Source organism: Oncorhynchus clarkii, chromosome 1 (assembly GCF_045791955.1).
Source record: "Oncorhynchus clarkii lewisi isolate Uvic-CL-2024 chromosome 1, UVic_Ocla_1.0, whole genome shotgun sequence".
In the NCBI taxonomy this organism is placed as follows: Eukaryota; Metazoa; Chordata; class Actinopteri; order Salmoniformes; family Salmonidae; genus Oncorhynchus; species Oncorhynchus clarkii.
Window position 1 is genome coordinate 67,474,189 of NC_092147.1, and position 23,065 is coordinate 67,497,253.

The following is a 23,065-nucleotide window of genomic DNA, read 5'->3' on the forward strand; positions in this document are numbered from 1 at the left end:
GTCTGTGCAGCTGTCCCTGCTTTCCTCTGTCACGTCTGTATAGTTGTCCCTGCTTTCCTCTGTCACGTCTGTGTAGTTGTCCCTGCTTTCCTATGTCACGTCTGTGTAGTTGTCCCTGCTTTCCTCTGTCACATCTGTGTAGTTGTCCCTGCTTTCCTCTGTCACGTCTGTATAGTTGTCCCTGCTTTCCTCTGTCACGTCTGTGTAGTTGTCCCTGCTTTCCTCTGTCAGGTCTGTGTAGTTGTCCCTGCTTTCCTCTGACGTCTGTGTAGTTGTCCCTGCTTTCCTCTGTCACGTCTGTATAGTTGTCCCTGCTTTCCTCTGTCACGTCTGTGTAGTTGTCCCTGCTTTCCTATGTCACGTCTGTGTAGTTGTCCCTGCTTTCCTCTGTCACGTCTGTGTAGTTGTCCCTGCTTTCCTCTGTCACGTCTGTGTAGTTGTCCCTGCTTTCCTCTGTCACATCTGTGTAGTTGTCCCTGCTTTCCTCTGTCACGTCTGTGTAGTTGTCCCTGCTTTCCTCTGTCACGTCTGTGTAGTTGTCCCTGCTTTCCTCTGACGTCTGTGTAGTCGTCTCTGCTTTTCTCTGACGTCTGTGTAGTCGTCTCTGCTTTCCTCTGACGTCTGTGTAGTTGTCCCTGCTTTCTTCTGACGTCTGTGTTGTTGTCCCTGCTTTCCTCTGTCATGTCTGTGTAGTTGACCCTGCTTTCCTCTGTCACATCTGTGTAGTTGTCCCTGCTTTCCTCTGACGTCTGTGTAGTTGTCCCTGCTTTCCTCTGACGTCTGTGTAGTCGTCTCTGCTTTCCTCTGATGTCTGTGTAGTCGTCTCTGCTTTCCTCTGAGGTCTGTGTAGTTGTCCCTGCTTTCCTCTGACGTCTGTGTTGTTGTCCCTGCTTTCCTCTGTCACATCTGTGTAGTTGTCCCTGCTTTCCTCTGACGTCTGTGTAGTTGTCCCTGCTTTCCCCTGTCACATCTGTGTAGTTGTCCCTGCTTTCCTCTGTCACGTCTCTGTAGTTGTCCCTGCTTTCCTCTGTCACGTCTGTATAGTTGTCCCTACTTTCCTCTGTCACGTCTGTGTAGTTGTCCCTACTTTCCTCTGTCACGTCTGTGCAGTTGTCCCTGCTTTCCTTTGTCACGTCTGTGCAGCTGTCCCTGCTTTCCTTTGTCACGTCTGTGCAGCTGTCCCTGCTTTCCTCTGTCACGTCTGTATAGTTGTCCCTGCTTTCCTCTGTCACGTCTGTGTAGTTGTCCCTGCTTTCCTATGTCACGTCTGTGTAGTTGTCCTTGCTTTCCTCTGTCACATCTGTGTAGTTGTCCCTGCTTTCCTCTGTCACGTCTGTATAGTTGTCCCTGCTTTCCTCTGTCACGTCTGTGTAGTTGTCCCTGCTTTCCTCTGTCAGGTCTGTGTAGTTGTCCCTGCTTTCCTCTGACGTCTGTGTAGTTGTCCCTGCTTTCCTCTGTCACGTCTGTATAGTTGTCCCTGCTTTCCTCTGTCACGTCTGTGTAGTTGTCCCTGCTTTCCTATGTCACGTCTGTGTAGTTGTCCCTGCTTTCCTCTGTCACGTCTGTGTAGTTGTCCCTGCTTTCCTCTGTCACATCTGTGTAGTTGTCCCTGATTTCCTCTGATGTCTGTGTAGTTGTCCCTGCTTTCCTCTGACGTCTGTGTAGTTGTCCATGCTTTCCTCTGTCACGTCTGTGTAGTTGTCCCTGCTTTCCTCTGTCACATCTGTGTAGTTGTCCCTGCTTTCCTCTGTCACATCTGTGTAGTAGTCCCTGCTTTCCTCTGACGTCTGTGTAGTTGTCCCTGCTTTCCCTTGTCACATCTGTGTAGTTGTCCCTGCTTTCCTCTGTCACGTCTCTGTAGTTGTCCCTGCTTTCCTCTGTCACGTATGTGCAGTTGTCCCTGCTTTCCTTTGTCACGTCTGTGCAGCTGTCCCTGCTTTCCTTTGTCACGTCTGTATAGTTGTCCCTGCTTTCCTCTGTCACGTCTGTGTAGTTGTCCCTGCTTTCCTCTGTCACATCTGTGTAGTTGTCCCTGCTTTCCTCTGTCACGTCTGTGTAGCTGTCCCTGCTTTCCTCTGTCACGTCTGTGTAGTTGTCCCTGCTTTCCTCTGTCACGTCTGTGTAGTTGTCCCTGCTTTCCTCTGACGTCTGTGTAGTCGTCTCTGCTTTCCTCTGACGTCTGTGTAGTCGTCTCTGCTTTCCTCTGACGTCTGTGTAGTTGTCCCTGCTTTCCTCTGACGTCTGTGTTGTTGTCCCTGCTTTCCTCTGTCACGTCTGTGTAGTTGACCCTGCTTTCCTCTGTCACATCTGTGTAGTTGTCCCTGCTTTCCTCTGACGTCTGTGTAGTTGTCCCTGCTTTCCTCTGACGTCTGTGTAGTCGTCTCTGCTTTCCTCTGATGTCTGTGTAGTCGTCTCTGCTTTCCTCTGACGTCTGTGTAGTTGTCCCTGCTTTCCTCTGACGTCTGTGTTGTTGTCCCTGCTTTCCTCTGTCACGTCTGTGTAGTTGTCCCTGCTTTCCTCTGTCACATCTGTGTAGTTGTCCCTGCTTTCCTCTGACGTCTGTGTAGTTGTCCCTGCTTTCCCCTGTCACATCTGTGTAGTTGTCCCTGCTTTCCTCTGTCACGTCTCTGTAGTTGTCCCTGCTTTCCTCTGTCACGTCTGTATAGTTGTCCCTACTTTCCTCTGTCACGTCTGTGTAGTTGTCCCTACTTTCCTCTGTCACGTCTGTGCAGTTGTCCCTGCTTTCCTTTGTCACGTCTGTGCAGCTGTCCCTGCTTTCCTTTGTCACGTCTGTGCAGCTGTCCCTGCTTTCCTTTGTCACGTCTGTATAGTTGTCCCTGCTTTCCTCTGTCACGTCTGTGTAGTTGTCCCTGCTTTCCTCTGTTACGTCTGTGTAGTTGTCCCTGCTTTCCTCTGTCACGTCTGTGTAGTTGTCCCTGCTTTCCTCTGTCAGGTCTGTGTAGTTGTCCCTGCTTTCCTCTGACGTCTGTGTAGTTGTCCCTGCTTTCCTCTGTCACGTCTGTATAGTTGTCCCTGCTTTCCTCTGTCACGTCTGTGTAGTTGTCCCTGCTTTCCTATGTCACGTCTGTGTAGTTGTCCCTGCTTTCCTCTGTCACGTCTGTGTAGTTGTCCCTGCTTTCCTCTGTCACGTCTGTGTAGTTGTCCCTGCTTTCCTCTGTCACATCTGTGTAGTTGTCCCTGCTTTCCTCTGTCACGTCTGTGTAGTTGTCCCTGCTTTCCTCTGTCACGTCTGTGTAGTTGTCCCTGCTTTTCTCTGACGTCTGTGTAGTTGTCCCTGCTTTCTTCTGACGTCTGTGTTGTTGTCCCTGCTTTCCTCTGTCATGTCTGTGTAGTTGACCCTGCTTTCCTCTGTCACATCTGTGTAGTTGTCCCTGCTTTCCTCTGTCACGTCTGTGTAGTCGTCTCTGCTTTCCTCTGACGTCTGTGTAGTTGTCTCTGCTTTCCTCTGACGTTTGTAGTTGTCCCTGCTTTCTTCTGACGTCTGTGTTGTTGTCCCTGCTTTCCTCTGTCATGTCTGTGTAGTTGACCCTGCTTTCCTCTGTCACATCTGTGTAGTTGTCCCTGCTTTCCTCTGACGTCTGTGTAGTTGTCCCTGCTTTCCTCTGACGTCTGTGTAGTCGTCTCTGCTTTCCTCTGATGTCTGTGTAGTCGTCTCTGCTTTCCTCTGAGGTCTGTGTAGTTGTCCCTGCTTTCCTCTGACGTCTGTGTTGTTGTCCCTGCTTTCCTCTGTCACATCTGTGTAGTTGTCCCTGCTTTCCTCTGACGTCTGTGTAGTTGTCCCTGCTTTCCCCTGTCACATCTGTGTAGTTGTCCCTGCTTTCCTCTGTCACGTCTCTGTAGTTGTCCCTGCTTTCCTCTGTCACGTCTGTATAGTTGTCCCTACTTTCCTCTGTCACGTCTGTGTAGTTGTCCCTACTTTCCTCTGTCACGTCTGTGCAGTTGTCCCTGCTTTCCTTTGTCACGTCTGTGCAGCTGTCCCTGCTTTCCTTTGTCACGTCTGTGCAGCTGTCCCTGCTTTCCTCTGTCACGTCTGTATAGTTGTCCCTGCTTTCCTCTGTCACGTCTGTGTAGTTGTCCCTGCTTTCCTATGTCACGTCTGTGTAGTTGTCCTTGCTTTCCTCTGTCACATCTGTGTAGTTGTCCCTGCTTTCCTCTGTCACGTCTGTATAGTTGTCCCTGCTTTCCTCTGTCACGTCTGTGTAGTTGTCCCTGCTTTCCTCTGTCAGGTCTGTGTAGTTGTCCCTGCTTTCCTCTGACGTCTGTGTAGTTGTCCCTGCTTTCCTCTGTCACGTCTGTATAGTTGTCCCTGCTTTCCTCTGTCACGTCTGTGTAGTTGTCCCTGCTTTCCTATGTCACGTCTGTGTAGTTGTCCCTGCTTTCCTCTGTCACGTCTGTGTAGTTGTCCCTGCTTTCCTCTGTCACATCTGTGTAGTTGTCCCTGATTTCCTCTGATGTCTGTGTAGTTGTCCCTGCTTTCCTCTGACGTCTGTGTAGTTGTCCATGCTTTCCTCTGTCACGTCTGTGTAGTTGTCCCTGCTTTCCTCTGTCACATCTGTGTAGTTGTCCCTGCTTTCCTCTGTCACATCTGTGTAGTAGTCCCTGCTTTCCTCTGACGTCTGTGTAGTTGTCCCTGCTTTCCCTTGTCACATCTGTGTAGTTGTCCCTGCTTTCCTCTGTCACGTCTCTGTAGTTGTCCCTGCTTTCCTCTGTCACGTATGTGCAGTTGTCCCTGCTTTCCTTTGTCACGTCTGTGCAGCTGTCCCTGCTTTCCTTTGTCACGTCTGTATAGTTGTCCCTGCTTTCCTCTGTCACGTCTGTGTAGTTGTCCCTGCTTTCCTCTGTCACATCTGTGTAGTTGTCCCTGCTTTCCTCTGTCACGTCTGTGTAGCTGTCCCTGCTTTCCTCTGTCACGTCTGTGTAGTTGTCCCTGCTTTCCTCTGTCACGTCTGTGTAGTTGTCCCTGCTTTCCTCTGACGTCTGTGTAGTCGTCTCTGCTTTCCTCTGACGTCTGTGTAGTCGTCTCTGCTTTCCTCTGACGTCTGTGTAGTTGTCCCTGCTTTCCTCTGACGTCTGTGTTGTTGTCCCTGCTTTCCTCTGTCACGTCTGTGTAGTTGACCCTGCTTTCCTCTGTCACATCTGTGTAGTTGTCCCTGCTTTCCTCTGACGTCTGTGTAGTTGTCCCTGCTTTCCTCTGACGTCTGTGTAGTCGTCTCTGCTTTCCTCTGATGTCTGTGTAGTCGTCTCTGCTTTCCTCTGACGTCTGTGTAGTTGTCCCTGCTTTCCTCTGACGTCTGTGTTGTTGTCCCTGCTTTCCTCTGTCACGTCTGTGTAGTTGTCCCTGCTTTCCTCTGTCACATCTGTGTAGTTGTCCCTGCTTTCCTCTGACGTCTGTGTAGTTGTCCCTGCTTTCCCCTGTCACATCTGTGTAGTTGTCCCTGCTTTCCTCTGTCACGTCTCTGTAGTTGTCCCTGCTTTCCTCTGTCACGTCTGTATAGTTGTCCCTACTTTCCTCTGTCACGTCTGTGTAGTTGTCCCTACTTTCCTCTGTCACGTCTGTGCAGTTGTCCCTGCTTTCCTTTGTCACGTCTGTGCAGCTGTCCCTGCTTTCCTTTGTCACGTCTGTGCAGCTGTCCCTGCTTTCCTTTGTCACGTCTGTATAGTTGTCCCTGCTTTCCTCTGTCACGTCTGTGTAGTTGTCCCTGCTTTCCTCTGTTACGTCTGTGTAGTTGTCCCTGCTTTCCTCTGTCACATCTGTGTAGTTGTCCCTGCTTTCCTCTGTCACGTCTGTGTAGTTGTCCCTGCTTTCCTCTGACGTCTGTGTAGTCGTCTCTGCTTTCCTCTGACGTCTGTGTAGTTGTCCCTGCTTTCCTCTGACCTCTGTGTTGTTGTCCCTGCTTTCCTCTGACGTCTGTGTTGTTGTCCCTGCTTTCCTCTGTCACGTCTGTGTAGTTGTCCCTGCTTTCCTCTGTCACATCTGTGTAGTTGTCCCTGCTTTCCTCTGACGTCTGTGTAGTTGTCCCTGCTTTCCCCTGTCACATCTGTGTAGTTGTCCCTGCTTTCCTCTGTCACGTCTGTGCAGTTGTCCCTGCTTTCCCCTGTCACATCTGTGTAGTTGTCCCTGCTTTCCTCTGTCACGTCTGTGCAGTTGTCCCTGCTTTCCTCTGTCACGTCTGTGCAGCTGTCCCTGCTTTCCTTTGTCACGTCTGTATAGTTGTCCCTGCTTTCCTCTGTCACGTCTGTGTAGTTGTCCCTGCTTTCCTCTGTCACGTCTGTGTAGTTGTCCCTGCTTTCCTCTGTCACATCTGTGTAGTTGTCCCTGCTTTCCTCTGTCACGTCTGTGTAGTTGTCCCTGCTTTCCTCTGTCACGTCTGTGTAGTTGTCCCTGCTTTCCTCTTACGTCTGTGTAGTTGTCCCTGCTTTCCTCTGACGTCTGTGTTGTTGTCTCTGCTTTCCTCTGACGTCTGTGTTGTTGTCCCTGCTTTCCTCTGACGTCTGTGTTGTTGTCTCTGCTTTCCTCTGACGTCTGTGTAGTTGTCCCTGCTTTCCTCTGACGTCTGTGTAGTTGTCCCTGCTTTCGTCTGACGTCTGTGTTGTTGTCTCTGCTTTCCTCTGACGTCTGTGTTGTTGTCCCTGCTTTCCTCTGACGTCTGTGTTGTTGTCTCTGCTTTCCTCTGACGTCTGTGTAGTTTTCCCTGCTTTCCTCTGACGTCTGTGTTGTTGTCTCTGCTTTCCTCTGACGTCTGTGTTGTTGTCCCTGCTTTCCTCTGTCACGTCTGTATAGTTGTCCTTGCTTTCCTCTGACGTCTGTGTAGTTGTCCCTGCTTTCCTCTGTCACGTCTGTATAGTTGTCCCTGCTTTCCTCTGTAACGTCTGTATAGTTGTCCCTGAGGGTCGCTAGCATTAGTGGATCATATTAGGGTAATGTTGTGCAATCATTTGGGACATGTAGCCTATTTGAATCATTATGGGACTCAGACCATACGTAGCAGTTTAAACCTGGAGCACAGTTCACCACGACTGGACCGTTGTCATCACTGTTCCATGATTAGTGAGGATTAGGGGTGATTTATAGGACTATTGTTCAACCTTGTACTGAACTCTAATATGACAACTTTCTGGATGAATCAAACCACTGTATTTTTAAATCATCAATATATTCTGTGCATAAAGGCTCTCCAAACTTAAAAAAAAGAATGATTCATACATACTTTCCTAACCCCCAAATTTGCCTAAATAATGAAAAAATCTACCAGTTGGTACTGAATTGGAGATGAATAAGCATATATTTAGATGGCTTTCTTTCATTGATCCCTATATTCTGAACCCGTTCTCTCCATTTATTCTGTCTACAAAATTCTAATTAAAGATACACCGTATTTAAATGGATGTCTTAAGATAAATGTACAGAAAATCCTATTGAATGAAAACTCCACAAGAAAATCTGTTGGGCAGCAACTGGGAGAGTTTTCAGCGGTTTAATTAAATGTATTCAGCGCACGCAAGGGAACCATGCCTGCAAAGCCCATTATGCACCTGTGTAAGGTAAGTCTAAATACCAACTACAGAGAAGTGAGTAGGAAAGGTGTACATTTCCTAAGTCGGAAACAACCCCTTAGCAGATTAACACAGACACCTTGTCTGATATTAAGACAATGGCCTGATTCCATTGTTTACTTGTTGGGAAACAGCCATGATGCATCATATTAGTGTCTAAGTGATGAGTCAGTAGAAAAACAAGTTAATGATCAGGTGAAGGCAAAATGGGATTGGGAACAAGCATATTAATCACTGTTAACCCACTGGGAACACACTGGTTGAATCAATGTTGTTTCCACATAATTTCAATTAAACTACACGTGGAATAGAAGTTGAATTGACGTCTGTGCCCAGTGGGAAGGAGACATGTCGAGCTGACAGAAATACCCATCCAAAGCTGCTAAGCCTATTATGGGTGCCTCGAGAGAGCTCACCTCTCGTGCAAATATCTCTGCCTCTGCCCTCAGCTCCTTCTCCAGATCCAGGTTTTCCTGCAGGGCCTCATACTCCTCCACGGCAAACAGCGACACTGGAAGCATTAAATATCTAATCAGAACAAGTAAAACGGTGCAAAAACATCTGCTGACAGAGCACCTGTTTCACCTGCATATGTCATGCATATTTCCATATATCCCTTTTATCTGGTCAGTTGGCCCTAATCTTAACACTGGCCTTAACCTTACTCCCAACCCTAATTTTAGTCTTAATCCCTAACCTTAATCTGCAAACTGGTAACCTAAAATATAAATTAAAACTCTTACATTCTGTAATTAGCAGGCAGTAAAAAACGTTATGGAAAACCTTGAAACTCAAGGGGGAGGGGGAATTCACTTTCACAACCAACATGCTCCCTGAAAAGCAAGCCAGCAAACCAGGACCAAATGAATAGTGATTTTGCTTTTTGATCATTTTCTGTAAGAAATATGCCTCCAGTCACTAAGGATCACCCAGCATTCACGGCATAGTGAGGGGGTACAGGCTTCACTTGACTCTTGTTTCTGTCAAATGTAACCCCACTCAAGGTTACGCTGCACAAAAAGCCATCAGAGAGTAGGACACCTTAATTTCCTTGCAGAAAGGTGGACACGGATGTTACACTCGTCTCTTTGGAGTCAAAATATTGCAGTGGAGAAGACTCTCTGACCTCTGTTATATTTCGCCAAGAGCTTCTTTTGTCGGACTGTCTCAGCAATCAAAACCATATTATCATGTTTTTCCTTCAGCAACTACAGTGAAGAGAGGAAGAGAACAAGGCAGAAGAGAGTTGATTTGATTGTGCTGTTAATTGATTACTTAAATAACTGAATTGCGACACTACTGTTAGAATACTGTAGATGGAAATCATTCTAGGTTTCAATGTATTCTTTGTCCTAATTGTATGAATGTGCATAGGCCTACACTATGATAACATAATAAGGACATTAAACATGATTCATCTGTTTCACTAAGAGGATCAACACAGATGTTCAGATTTTGAATAAAAAAGCACAAAAAAAAAGCTCTGACAAAGGCCAAGAGGCTGACACGTAAGCTTAAATAAAATAAGTGATACAAGCAAGAGTAGTGTGCAGCTTTTCTTTGAAACTAATAGCAATTTTTAAACAACTCCCAAATCTATATTCAGACTTACTTCTTCTCTGATGTCACTTAGCTCCTCTCTTGTAGCTTCATGATCAATGGTGGCTTGCTTTTTCTCCTCCAGTGTCAACTCAAATTTTTTCTTCAGTTCTGGCCCATGAAAATTTTAAATAAGTACACTCAATCTTGCAATCAATGATCAATCATGTTGTATTTACTAGAGTGTAAAGAATTCCAATAGGGCCAGGTCTATCGGTCAAATAAGTAACAACAAAAGAGATCTCTTCCATTCATCAGGAATGCCATCTAAGACAACCTGTATGAGCCAAAGCGGTATGGACACTAATTGTAACAGCTGCTGTGGATATGTGGGAAAGGGGACAGCAGGGTGACATTCAGTACCTGTGATGGTGCTCTGGCAGTGGGCTGAGAAGCACTCTTTTTCTACCTGGGTGTCCACACTCTCCTCCTCCTCTTCTTCATCCTCCAGGCCGATCTCAGCAATGGTCTCCGGCCCCAGGTGGGCCAGGTACAACATACTCTTCCTCTTCAAGGAGCAGTTCTGCCGGTTCAACTGGAGAAAGAGAGAGAGGGAGAGAAACGGATCACCTTATGACCTTATGAAAAACAGATGCAGAAGAGGCTGACTGAACTCTTTCAGAGCTTTCACATAGAGAGAACCTGGTGCATTGGATTTACTATAATTGGTATTTTTCCTCTTTTGTCATCAGCATGCAATTATGCAGGATAGCGCTTTAATCATGAATCTTGTTCTGGAGACAGATCTGCAGAGTGGTTACTAGCTGGTGCAACCGCAAAGTCATGACATCTGATTTTAAACCTAACCTTAACCTTAACCTCAACCACACTGCTAACCCTAATAACTAACCCTAACCTTAAATTAAAGGGGCAATCTGCAGTTTCTTCTTCCAATTTTAGTATTTTAAATGATATATATATATATATATATACAGTGCCTTGCGAAAGTATTCGGCCCCCTTGAACTTTGCGACCTTTTGCCACATTTCAGGCTTCAAACATAAAGATATAAAACTGTATTTTTTTGTGAAGAATCAACAACAAGTGGGACACAATCATGAAGTGGAACGACATTTATTGGATATTTCAAACTTTTTTAACAAATCAAAAACTGAAAAATTGGGCGTGCAAAATTATTCAGCCCCTTTACTTTCAGTGCAGCAAACTCTCTCCAGAAGTTCAGTGAGGATCTCTGAATGATCCAATGTTGACCTAAATGACTAATGATGATAAATACAATCCACCTGTGTGTAATCAAGTCTCCGTATAAATGCACCTGCACTGTGATAGTCTCAGAGGTCCGTTAAAAGCGCAGAGAGCATCATGAAGAACAAGGAACACACCAGGCAGGTCCGAGATACTGTTGTGAAGAAGTTTAAAGCCGGATTTGGATACAAAAAGATTTCCCAAGCTTTAAACATCCCAAGGAGCACTGTGCAAGCGATAATATTGAAATGGAAGGAGTATCAGACCACTGCAAATCTACCAAGACCTGACCGTCCCTCTAAACTTTCAGCTCATACAAGGAGAAGACTGATCAGAGATGCAGCCAAGAGGCCCATGATCACTCTGGATGAACTGCAGAGATCTACAGCTGAGGTGGGAGACTCTGTCCATAGGACAACAATCAGTCGTATATTGCACAAATCTGGCCTTTATGGAAGAGTGGCAAGAAGAAAGCCATTTCTTAAAGATATCCATAAAAAGTGTCGTTTAAAGTTTGCCAAAAGCCACCTGGGAGACACACCAAACATGTGGAAGAAGGTGCTCTGGTCAGATGAAACCAAAATTGAACTTTTTGGCAACAATGCAAAACGTTATGTTTGGCGTAAAAGCAACACAGCTGAACACACCATCCCCACTGTCAAACATGGTGGTGGCAGCATCATGGTTTGGGCCTGATTTTCTTCAGCAGGGACAGGGAAGATGGTTAAAATTGATGGGAAGATGGATGGAGCCAAATACAGGACCATTCTGGAAGAAAACCTGATGGAGTCTGCAAAAGACCTGAGACTGGGACGGAGATTTGTCTTCCAACAAGACAATGATCCAAAACATAAAGCAAAATCTACAATGGAATGGTTCAAAAATAAACATATCCAGGTGTTAGAATGGCCAAGTCAAAGTCCAGACCTGAATCCAATCGAGAATCTGTGGAAAGAACTGAAAACTGCTGTTCACAAATGCTCTCCATCCAACCTCACTGAGCTCGAGCTGTTTTGCAAGGAGGAATGGGAAATATTTCAGTCTCTCGATGTGCAAAACTGATAGAGACATACCCCAAGCGACTTACAGCTGTAATCGCAGCAAAAGGTGGCGCTACAAAGTTAACTTAAGGGGGCTGAATAATTTTGCAAGCCCAATTTTTCAGTTTTTGATTTGTTAAAAAAGTTTGAAATATCCAATAAATGTCGTTCCACTTCATGATTGTGTCCCACTTGTTGTTAATTCTTCACAAAAAAATACAGTTTTATATCTTTATGTTTGAAGCCTGAAATGTGGCAAAAGGTCGCAAAGTTCAAGGGGGCCGAATACTTTCGCAAGGCACTGTATATATATATATATACACACACACATACAGTTGATGTCAGAGGTTTACATACACCTTAGCCAAATACATTTAAACTCAGTTTTTCACAATTCCTGACATTTAATCCTAGTAGAAATTCCCTGTCTTAGGTCAGTTAGGATCACAACTTTATTTTAAGAATGTGAAATGTCAGAATAATAGTAGAGAGAATGATTTATTTCAGCTTTTATTTCTTTCATCACATTCCCAGTGGGTCAGAAGTTTACATACACACAATTAGTATTTGGTAGCATTGTCTTTAAATTGTTTAACTTGGGTCAAATGTTACAGGTAGCCTTCCACAAGCTTCCCACAATAATTTGGGTGAATATTGGCCCATTCTTCCTGACAGAGCTGGTGTAAAGGATTCTGGTTTCTAGGCCTCCTTGCTCGCACATGCTTTTTCAGTTCTGTCCACAAATTTTCTATAGGATGAGGTCAGGGCTTTGTGATGGCCACTCCAATACCTTGACTTTGTTGTCCTAAGCCATTTTGCCACAACTTTGGAAGTATGCTTGGGGTCATTGTCCATTTGGAAGACCAATTTGCGACCAAGCTATAACTTCCTGACTGATGTCTTGAGATGTTGCTTCAATATATCCACATCATTTTCCAGCCTCATGATGCCATCTATTTTGTAAAGTGCACAAGTCCCTCCTGCAGCAAAGCACCCCCACAACATGATGCTGCCACCCCCAAGCTTCACGGTTGGGATGGTGTTCTTCGGCTTGCAAGCCTCCCCATTTTTTCTCCAAACATAACAATGGTCATTATGGCCAAACAATTATACAGTGGGGCAAAAAAGTATTTAGTCAGCCACCAATTGTGCAAGTTCTCCCACTTAAAAAGATGAGAGAGGCCTGTAATTTTCCTCATAGGTACACTTCAACTATGACAGACAAAATGAGAAAGAAAATTTCAGAAAATCACATTGTAGGATTTTTTATGAATTTATTTGCAAATTATGGTGGAAAATAAGTATTTGGTCAATAACAAAAGTTTATCTCAATACTTTGTTATATACCCTTTGTTGGCAATGACAGAGGTCAAACGTTTTCTGTAAGTCTTCACAAGGTTTTCACACACTGTTGATGGTATTTTGGCCCATTCCTCCATGCAGATCTCCTCTAGAGCAGTGATGTTTTGGGGCTGTTGCTGGACAACATGGACTTTCAACTCCCTCCAAAGATTTTCTATGGGGTTGAGATCTGGAGACTGGCTAGGCCACTCCAGGACCTTGAAATGCATCTTACGAAGCCACTCCTTCGTTGCCCGGGCGGTGTGTTTGAGATCATTGTCATGCTGAAAGACCCAGCCACGTTTCATCTTCAATGCCCTTGCTGATGGAAGGAGGTTTTCACTCAAAATCCCACGGTACATGGCCCCATTCTTTCCTTTACACGGATCAGTCATCCTGGTCCCTTTGCAGAAAAACAGCCCCAAAGCATGATGTTTCCACCCCCATGCTTCACAGTAGGTATGGTGTTCTTTGGATGCAACTCAGCATTCTTTGTCCTCCAAACACGAGGAGTTGAGTTTTTACCAAAAAGTTATATTTTGATTTCATCTGACCATATGACATTCTCCCAATCTTCTTCTGGATCATCCAAATGCTCTCTAGCAAACTTCAGACGGGCCTGGACATGTACTGGCTTAAGCAGGGGGACACATCTGGCGCTGCAGGATTTGAGTCCCTGGCGGCGTAGTGTGTTACTGATGGTAGGCTTTGTTACTTTGGTCCCAGCTCTCTGCAGGTCATTCACTAGGCACCCCCGTGTGGTTCTGGGATTTTTGCTCACCGTTCTTGTGATCATTTTGACCCCACGGGGTGAGATCTTGCGTGGAGCCCCAGATCGAGGGAGATTATCAGTGGTCTTGTATGTCTTCCATTTCCTAATAATTGCTCCTACAGTTGATTTCTTCAAACCAAGCTGCTTACCTACTGCAGATTCAGTCTTCCCAGCCTGGTGCAGGTCTACAATTTTGTTTCTGGTGTCCTTTGACAGCTCTTTGGTCTTGGCCATAGTGGAGTTTGGAGTGTGACTGTTTGAGGTTGTGGACAGGTGTCTTTTATACTGATAACAAGTTCAAACAGGTGCCATTAATACAGGTAACGAGTGGAGGACAGAGGAGCCTCTTAAAGAAGAAGTTACAGGTCTGTGAGAGCCACAAATCTTGCTTGTTTGTAGGTGACCAAATACTTATTTTCCACCATCATTTGCAAATAAATTCATTAAAAATCCTACAATGTGATTTTCTGTTTTTTTTCTCCTCATTTTGTCTGTCATAGTTGAAGTGTACCTATGATGAAAATTACAGGCCTCTCTCATCTTTTTAAGTGGGAGAACTTGCACAATTGGTGGCTGACTAAATACTTTTTTGCCCCACTGTGTGTGTGTATATATAATATATATACATACACACACACACACACACGCACACACACACACACACACACACACACACACACACACACACACACACACACACACACATTGAGCTTAGATGTACCCCATTAGAAACCCAAATATAAGCTATTTTTACTAATTTGTTGGTAAACAATGTAAATGTAAAAAAAACTATGTACAGCCTCAAAACATGGTTCAAACTATAATTTTGAAACCATGGATGGTCAATCCCTGTATCCATAGCTCTGTCCATGAGTTTAGTTACATTTCTCCAGCCACATCCCTCATCTGTTTACCAAATTACTGGTGGAGTTCGTTATTGTTCAAGCTGCAGATTACCCCTTTAAGAACAAAAAAGCCATTTGTTTCCATTCATTTCTACAATATAGCTTCTGCCTCCAGGACAAGACTTATCCCAATAAACATCAACCTGCTGCAATTACAGTCAAACTATTATAGTTGTATTATAGTAAAGTGTCATGCACAGATAATAGGAAATGTGGCGCAAGATATGTCAGATAAAATTTTGGTCCGATTTCCTCATTCCCTGTCAATCACACTGTGCCTGTAAGTGGCATCAGGGAAGGATGCACAAGCAATAATCAGCCATCTCAATACAAAGAGCCAGGGGAAAGGCCTGATGACAATGTATGTCTGCTTTTAGACACAATCACAGTATTTTATGAAACACATCTATTTACAGTACATCCCCCATTCCTATGGCATGCTGGACTTTGTATCCCTTTTCTTTACAAACTCCAAATTTGATCAGTTCAGACTAAGCCATCCATATTGAACTGGCAGTATGAAACGTTCACATTTTTTGGTTCAATCATCAACACGTCCCTTGTGCCAATTTAGGCATACTACACTAAGTAAAGAATAATGAAGCCTAAGGCAAGACGATGGATGAAAATTACGCACATTTGTTGATGTGATTTCGGACGGAAAGTGTGAGGAGAAAAAGGAAGCAGAGCTATAAAAGAGGCATGCATTAATGACATCCTAGTCAATGCAGCAATTCCATCTTCTGATGATGCCCTTTAAAGTGCATATTTTAAAAATGCAATCAACAATACATAACACAGAATCATAGTCTTTGATAATAATCTACTATTGATGAGAGCGAATGTATGAAATTACATACTCAGGCAGGCTTGCAGGAAGGCTATCAGCGGCGCTTCAGAGGTCACGATTACAAAGTCACAGCCCCCTCATCTTCCTTGAGCAAACATCAACACAAAACATCTGATTTGACTGGCGACAAATAGCAGGCTCACGCTATTATTGCTTTTTAATTCAAAATGTTGGAGCGCTTACGATTTTTCTTGAACTTTTTTTCTCTCTGGCTTTCCTTGTGTGCTGTTGGCAGGCAAAATAAGCAGCATTGGGCTCAAGAAAATTAAACACATTTTCACGAGGGTCAATAAAGCTGTCTTTTTACTTGAAACCTAACAAAATACACTACCGGCCAAAATGTTTAGAACACCTACTCATTCAACTTTTTTCTTTATTTTTAAACCTATTTTCTACATTGTAGAATAATAGTGAAGAGAAAATAATCAAGACATCAAAACTATGAAATAACACATATGGAATCTTGTAGTAGCAAAAATGTGTTTGAAGTTACCTTTCTAGTTAATAGGCTTAAGTTAGAGTGTACACTTCCTCTTCCAATGACACAGCCACCTTGACTGATATTAAGGCAATGGCCTGATTCCATTGTTTACTTATTGGGAAACACCTGTGATGCATCATATTAGTGTCTAAGTGATGAGTGAGTAGGAAAACAAGTTCATGATCGGTTGCCTGCAAAATGGAATTGGGATCAGGCATATTAATCACAGTTAACCCACTGGGAACACACTGGTTGAATCAATGTTGTTTCCACGTCATGTTGGGAGGTCAAAATAATGAAAAACAATCAACCAAATCTATTCATTTATAAATGTTGATTATTTCTTAATTCACCTGATGATAAGACAAGACGTGAAAATACATATTTTTCGCTAACATATGATGGCGGTCCCTGGGTCACAGGTTTTCCTGGGAAGGGGTCCCTGGGCACATTTTTTTAAAGACCCCTGGTGTAAGTCAAGTCTACAACTTCATTCTGATCTGGTCATTAGACTAAAGTGGTGTACACACATCACAAAACCATAGAAGGTAGGAGGTGCCTTAGGAGATCTATTCCAGAGCTACCACACCTGATTTAGTCATCAAGCCCTTGATTAGTGAATCAGGTGAGCTAGTTCAGGGCTACAACAACATTGTGAAACATCTGGGGGTCCCTGAGGAGAGGTTTGAGAAGCACTGGACTGTAAAACTTTTCTGTAAACTGTAAAATACTGTAGAACGAACAGTAAAATACCTTCAATGTCTTTCACATAATAAATGCTGTAGATGGCACTGTATTATGGGCAAAATGCTGAAAAATACTGTTCTAAACTCTAGTTGGAAGCCTCCTGTAAAAATTACTCTAACATACTGTATTTCTTTACAATAATAACTTATGCTTACTGTAGATTAAAATGTTCCGTTTCAGGCACCAACCTCATGCTGTTGGGTGAGACGCATGAAGCTCAGACTACTTTAGTAAATATCTTCTTGAAGCGGCAGTGAAGTGGAATATTTTTAGCAGCTAATAGGTACACTGTAAAAAATATCTTGTTGTTTTTGCAGAATTATACAATAAAACAGCAATGTACCATATTAATTATTTACAGTAAATAGCCGTAAATTGCAATGTATTCTTGGTGATTTTAGGTATAACTGGTAAATGATAAATTAAACTTTGGTTTAAAAATACATTACTCTAAAGAAGTACTGTATTTAGAATGGTACTGTAATTCCACCCCACAGAATACTGTACCTACTGTATTTGTGCCCAAAAACATTTTAGCACTAGTGGGTGAATGGTATTGTTGTTTCTGGTTCATTAGCATATTTTGTGGAGTCCCTTGTAAGAGGCTACATTTGTTGCACCCGTGAGTGACAATGCTGTAACAATTGAACTGATATGTGGTAATAGTGCCACGACAATTAAATGTGTATAGGGGACATATTGGAGTTGCAGCAAGCCTCAAACCTTTAATGGTTTGCTATATCCTTAGTCTGTTTTTCACTGAAGCCACTACAAGTTTGGAAGCCTTTGAGAAGTGCAAGTGATATAAAAGTCCAAATATTTATACACTACAGGTCAAAACTTTTAAAAATTGTTAAACAAATCAAAATATATTTTATATGTGAGATTCTTCAAATAGCCACCCTTTGCCTTGATGACAGCTTTGCACACTCTTGGCATTCTCTCAACCAGCTTCACTTGGAATGCTTTTCCAACAGTCTTGAAGGAGTTCCCACATATGCTGAGCACTTGTTGGCTGCTTTTCCTTCACTCTGCTGTACGATTCATCCCAAACATCTCAATTTGGTTCAGTTCGGGGAATTGTGGAGGCCAGGTCATCTGGTGTGGCACTCCATCACTCTCCTTCTAGTCGTTACACAGCTAGGTGGTGTGTTGGGTCATTATCCTGATGAAAAACAAATGATAGTTCCACTAAGCCAAAACCAGATGGGATGGCGTATCGCTGCAGAATGCTGTGGTAGCCATGCTTATTAAGTGTGCCTTGAATTCTAAAGAAATCAAAGACACCAGCAAAGCACCCCCACACCATAACACCTCCTCCTCCATGCCTTACGGTGGGAAATACACATGAGGAGATCATCCATTCACCCACACTGCATCTCACAAAGACACAGCGGTTGGAACCAAAAATCTCAGATTTGGACTCCAGAACAAAGGACAAATTTCCACCAGTCTTATGTCCATTGCTCGTGTTTCTTGGCCCAAGCAAGTCTTTTCTTCTTATTGGTGTCCTTTATTAGTGGTTTCTTTGCAGAAATTCCTCTCCTCTGAACAGTTGATGTTGAGATGTGTCTGTAACTTAAACTCTGTGAAGCATTTATTTGGTCTGCAATTTCTGAGGCTGGTAACTCTAATGAATGTATCCTCTGCAGCAGAGGGAACTCTGGGTCTTCCATTCCTGTGGTGGTCCTCATGAGAGCCAGTTTCATCATAGCGTTGATGGTTTTTGCGAATGCACTTGAAGAAACTTTCAAAGTTCTTGAAATGTTACGTATTGACTGACATTCATGTCTTAAAGTAATGATGGACTGTCATTTCTCTTTGTTTAGCACTATTTTTTACAAAATAGGGCTATCTTCTGTATACCGCCCCTACCTTGTCACAACATAATTGATTGGCTCATGGGGCGGCAGAGATAGCCTGGACTGCCATTTCTCTTTGCTTATTTGAGCTGTTCTTGCCATAATATGGACTCGGTATTTTACAAAATAGGGCTATATTCTGAATACCACCCCTACCATGTCACAACACAACTGATTGGCTCAAATGCATTAAGGAAAGAAATTCCACAAATGAACTGTTAATTGAAATGCATTCCGGGTGACTAACTCTTGAAGCTGGTTGAGAGAATGCCAAGAGTATGCAAAGGTGTCATCAAGGCAAAGTGTGGCTATTTGAATAATCTCAACTACAAAATGTATTTTGATTTGTTTAACAATTTTTTGGTTACTACATGATTTCATATGTGTTACAGTGGCTTGCGAAAGTATTCACCCCCCTTGGCATTTTTCAAATTTTTTTGCCTTACAACCTAGAATTAAAATAGATTTTTTGGGGGTTTGTATCATTTGATTTACACAACATGCCTACCATTTTAAAGATGCAAAATATTTTTTATTGTGAACCAAAGAAGAAATAAGACAAAAAACCTGAAAACTTGAGCGTGCATAACCATTCACCCCCGCAAACTAAATACTTTGTAGAGCCACCTTTTGCAGCAATTACAGCTGCAAGTCTCTTGGGGTATAAGCTTGGCACTGGGATTTTGCCCATTCTTCAAGGCAAAACTGCTCCAGCTCCTTCATGTTGGATGGGTTCCGCTGGTGTAGAGCAATCTTTAAGTCATACCACAGATTCTCAATTGGATTGAGGTCTGGGCTTTGACTAGGCCATTCCAAGACATTTAAATGTTTCCCCTTAAACCACTTGTGTTGCTTTAGCAGTATGCTTAGGGTTTTTGCCCTGCTGGAAGGTGAACCCCCATCCCAGTTTCAAATCTCTGGAAAACTGAAACAGGTTTCCCTCAAGAATTTCTCTGTATTTTGCGCCATCCATCATTCTTTCAAACATCCCCACAGCATGATGCAGCCACCACCATGCTTCACTGTGGGGATGGTGTTCTCGGGGTGATGAGAGATGTTGGGTTTGCGCCAGACATAGCTTTTCCTTGATGGTAAAAAAGCTCAATTTTAGTCACATCTGACCAGAGTACCTTCTTCCATATGTTTGGGGAGTCTCCTACATGCCTTTTCGAGAACACCAAACATGTTTGCTTCTTTTTTTCTTTAAGCATGTATTTTTCTGGCCACACTTCCGTAAAGCCCAGCTCTGTGGAGTGTACGGCTTAATGTGTTCCTATGGACTGATACTCCAATCTCCGCTGTGAAGCTTTGCAGCTCCTTCAGGGTTATCTTTGGTCTCTTTGTTGCCTCTCTGATTAATGCCCTCCTTGCCTGGTCCGTGAGTTTTTTAATAATGGATTTAATGGTGCTTCGTGGGATGTTCAAAGTTTTTGTAACCCAACCCTGATTTGTACTTCTCCATAACTTTGTCCCTGACCTGTTTGGAGAGCACCGTGGTCTTCATTGTGCCACTTGCTTAGTGGTGTTGCAGACTCTGGGGCCTTTCAGAACATGTGTATATATATTAAGATCATGTGACAGATCATGTGACACTTAAATAAAGACCACCTGTGTGCAATCTAACTAATTACGTGACTTCTGAAGGTAATTGGTTGCACCAGATCTTATTTAGGGGCTTCAAAGTAAAGGGGGTGAATACATATGCATGCATCACTTTTCCGTAAATATTTATTTTTTATTTTTTGAAAGAAGTTATTGTTTTTCATTTCACTTCACCAATTTCGACTATTTTGTGTATGTCCATTACATGAAATCCAAATAAAAATCAATTTAAATTACAGGTTGAATTGCAACAAAATAGGAAAAACATCAAAGGGGATGAATACTTTTGCAAGGCACTGTATTTCATAGTTTTGATGTCTTCACTACTATTTCACAATGTAAAAAATAGTAAAAATAAAGAAAAATCCTTGAATGAGTAGGTGTTCTAAAACTTTTGACCAGTAGTGTATATATTTGATATGCTGTAATATGCTTGCACCAATCCCATTCAATTACAGTACAATACAAACATCTTCAATTCATTTAATTAATTTATTCATTAATCCATTCATTACAATTACTGAAAAAATATTACATTAAGAGTATTAGTACCGTAAAACAGATTACGGTAACATGCTGTACTGTAAATTTACAGCATTATACTGGCAGAGGAGTTGCCAGCAAATTACTGTAATTATATAATACAGCTGTGTTGGTGTAATGGTTACAGTAGGCTCATTCATTTACAGTATAATGCTCTATTGTATAATACAGCACTGTGTTTCTTACTGTAAAACATGTTACAGCATCCCTGTGTGAAGCAAAATTACAGTATTTAGCTGGCAACTATACTATCAGTATGATGCTGTACATTTAGAGGGAAAAGTTTTACAATGTGCTCTAGTTACTTCACGAAAGTAATGCGCAAATACAATAAAAAGGGAAGCCCCATCATTTGACATTTACACCTTTTTCCCTGGACAACAGTACAATATTTCCAAGTGGTTGTTGTCAACAACAATTCATTTGTACCATGTGTTCTACATTCTTTACTATTTTCACACATGTGGTGAATTTTCTAAACTTTTAGTACAAAACTCCAAACTGGTAACACTTGCAGTGCACCAAGTGTTAAATTGTAATCTTTCATTGTGAATTCATTTTGTTTGTAGACATCTTTCACTACACAATTATTGATCCAAAATATGTTTTATCACCAAAACACAACATATTGATGATATCTTCTCAATTTAGTTATTTTAACAACCAGCAAAAACCAATAGCAAAATATTTAAGATACATTTTTCAAAATTGCCCTTTGAATGTAAATTATGAGTACTGTAAATTACAGTATATTACACTTTTTTCACATGTTTCACATTAGGCAATACATTTGCACTACCTATTAAAATTGACTGAAAATCAAGTTACCATCATTTCCATCCCATGTGTGATCAAAGGTGTGATCATGTTTAACAATGTTTAGCAGGCACTAGTTTGCATCAAGCATGCCTTGAGCATTTGGCCATAGGTTCTCATTGAAATCGCAGTAAATATCCTCATTGTTCATGCACCTGGGGAAAAACCTTCTGCCATTGCGAATCCAAGCCTGACATAGGTCTGGATTGAAATAATTGCACTGCTAAATGACTAAAATGTAAATTTAGTACCCTCTCCATATTTTCAAGCATAGTTATAAATGTATCATGTTATGGGTATGCTTGTAATCATTAAGGACTGGGCAGTTTTTCAGGATAAAAATAAATACATAGAATGGAGCTAAGCACAGGCAAAATCCTAGAGGAAAACCTGGTTCATTCTGCTTTCTACCAGACACTGAGAGATGTCCTTTCAGCAGGACAATAACCTAAAGCACAAGGCCAAATCTACACTGGAGTTGCTTACCAAGAGGACAGTGAATGTTCCTGAGTAGCCAAGTTACAGTTTTGACACAAATCAGATTGAAAATCTATGACAAGACTTGAAAACGGTTGTCTAGCAATGAGCAACAACCAATTTGACTGAGCCTGAAGAATTTTGAAAAGAATAATGGGAAAATATTGTACGATCCAGAAGAATTACCCAGAAAGACTCACAGCTGTAATCACTGCCGAAGGTGATTCTAACCTGTATTGTGTGAATATTTACAGTACTAGTCAAAAGTTTGGACACACCTACTCATTCAAAGGTTTTTCTTTATTTTTACTATTTTCTACATCAAAACTTTGAAATAACACATATGTATGTAGTAACCAAAAAAGTGTTTTATATTTTATATTTGAGATTCCACCCTTTGCCTTGATGAGAGCTTTGCACACTCTTTGCAATCTCTCTACCAAGCTTCATGAGGTACTCACCTAGAATGCACTTCAATTAACTGGGGTGGAATTATTTTCCTTCTTAATGCATTTGAGAAAATCAGTTGTGTTGTGACAAGGTAGGGGTGGTATACAGAAGATAGCCCTATTTGGTAAAACAACAAGTCCATATTATGGCAAGAACAGCTCAAATAAGAAAAGAGAAATGACAGTACATCATTATTTTAAGACATGAAGGTCAGTCAATCTGGAAAATGTCAAGAACTTTGAAAGTTTCTTCAAGAGCAGTCTCAAAAACCATCAAGCACTATGATGAAACTGGCTCTCATGAGGACAGCCACAGGAAAGGTAGACTCAGACTTACCTCTGCTGCAGAGGATAAGTTTATTAGTTACCAGCCTCAGAAATTGTAGCCAATTAAATCAATTTTAGAATAAGGCTAAATAAAATGCGGAAAATGTAAATGGGTCTGAATACTTTCCGAATGTACAGTGCAAAAGTATGTACCGTACAAAAGAATGTACAGTATGTACTAGTCCCCTTTGTCCCACTCAATATGCCTCAGATACCTCCTTTGTCCCATCTCCCAGACATGCGGTGATCTCACCCAGCATAACTAGTACGTCCAGAGATGCAACCTCTCTTACCGTCACAAAATGCCTGGGTTTACCTCCACTGTACCCACACCCCACCATACCCTGTACATTATGCCATGGATCTATTCTACCATGCCCAGAAATCTGCTCCATTTATTCTCTGTCTCCAACGCACTAGACGACCAGTTTTGATAGGCTTTAACCGTACCCTCATCCTACTCCTCCTCTGTT

General features: G+C 42.5%; 1 protein-coding gene across 2 annotated transcripts in view; it reads right to left on the reverse strand.

The window, feature by feature from the left end:
* LOC139416985 (shootin 1) overlaps positions 1 to 23,065 on the reverse strand; it is a 74,985-nt gene that overhangs the window by 35,843 nt on the left and 16,077 nt on the right. The window contains exons 1-5 of one of the 2 annotated variants that reach the window (XM_071166226.1): positions 15,299 to 15,330; positions 9,538 to 9,709; positions 9,188 to 9,285; positions 8,702 to 8,783; positions 7,992 to 8,086 (exon numbers count right to left, since the gene is read on the reverse strand). In XM_071166226.1, the coding sequence (XP_071022327.1) occupies positions 7,992 to 8,086; positions 8,702 to 8,783; positions 9,188 to 9,285; positions 9,538 to 9,673 (411 nt within the window). In that variant the 5' untranslated portion in view covers positions 9,674 to 9,709; positions 15,299 to 15,330. Of the gene's footprint in view, positions 1 to 7,991; positions 8,087 to 8,701; positions 8,784 to 9,187; positions 9,286 to 9,537; positions 9,710 to 15,298; positions 15,331 to 23,065 lie in introns of those variants that run through there. The other variant, XM_071166223.1, reaches the window with a different exon arrangement.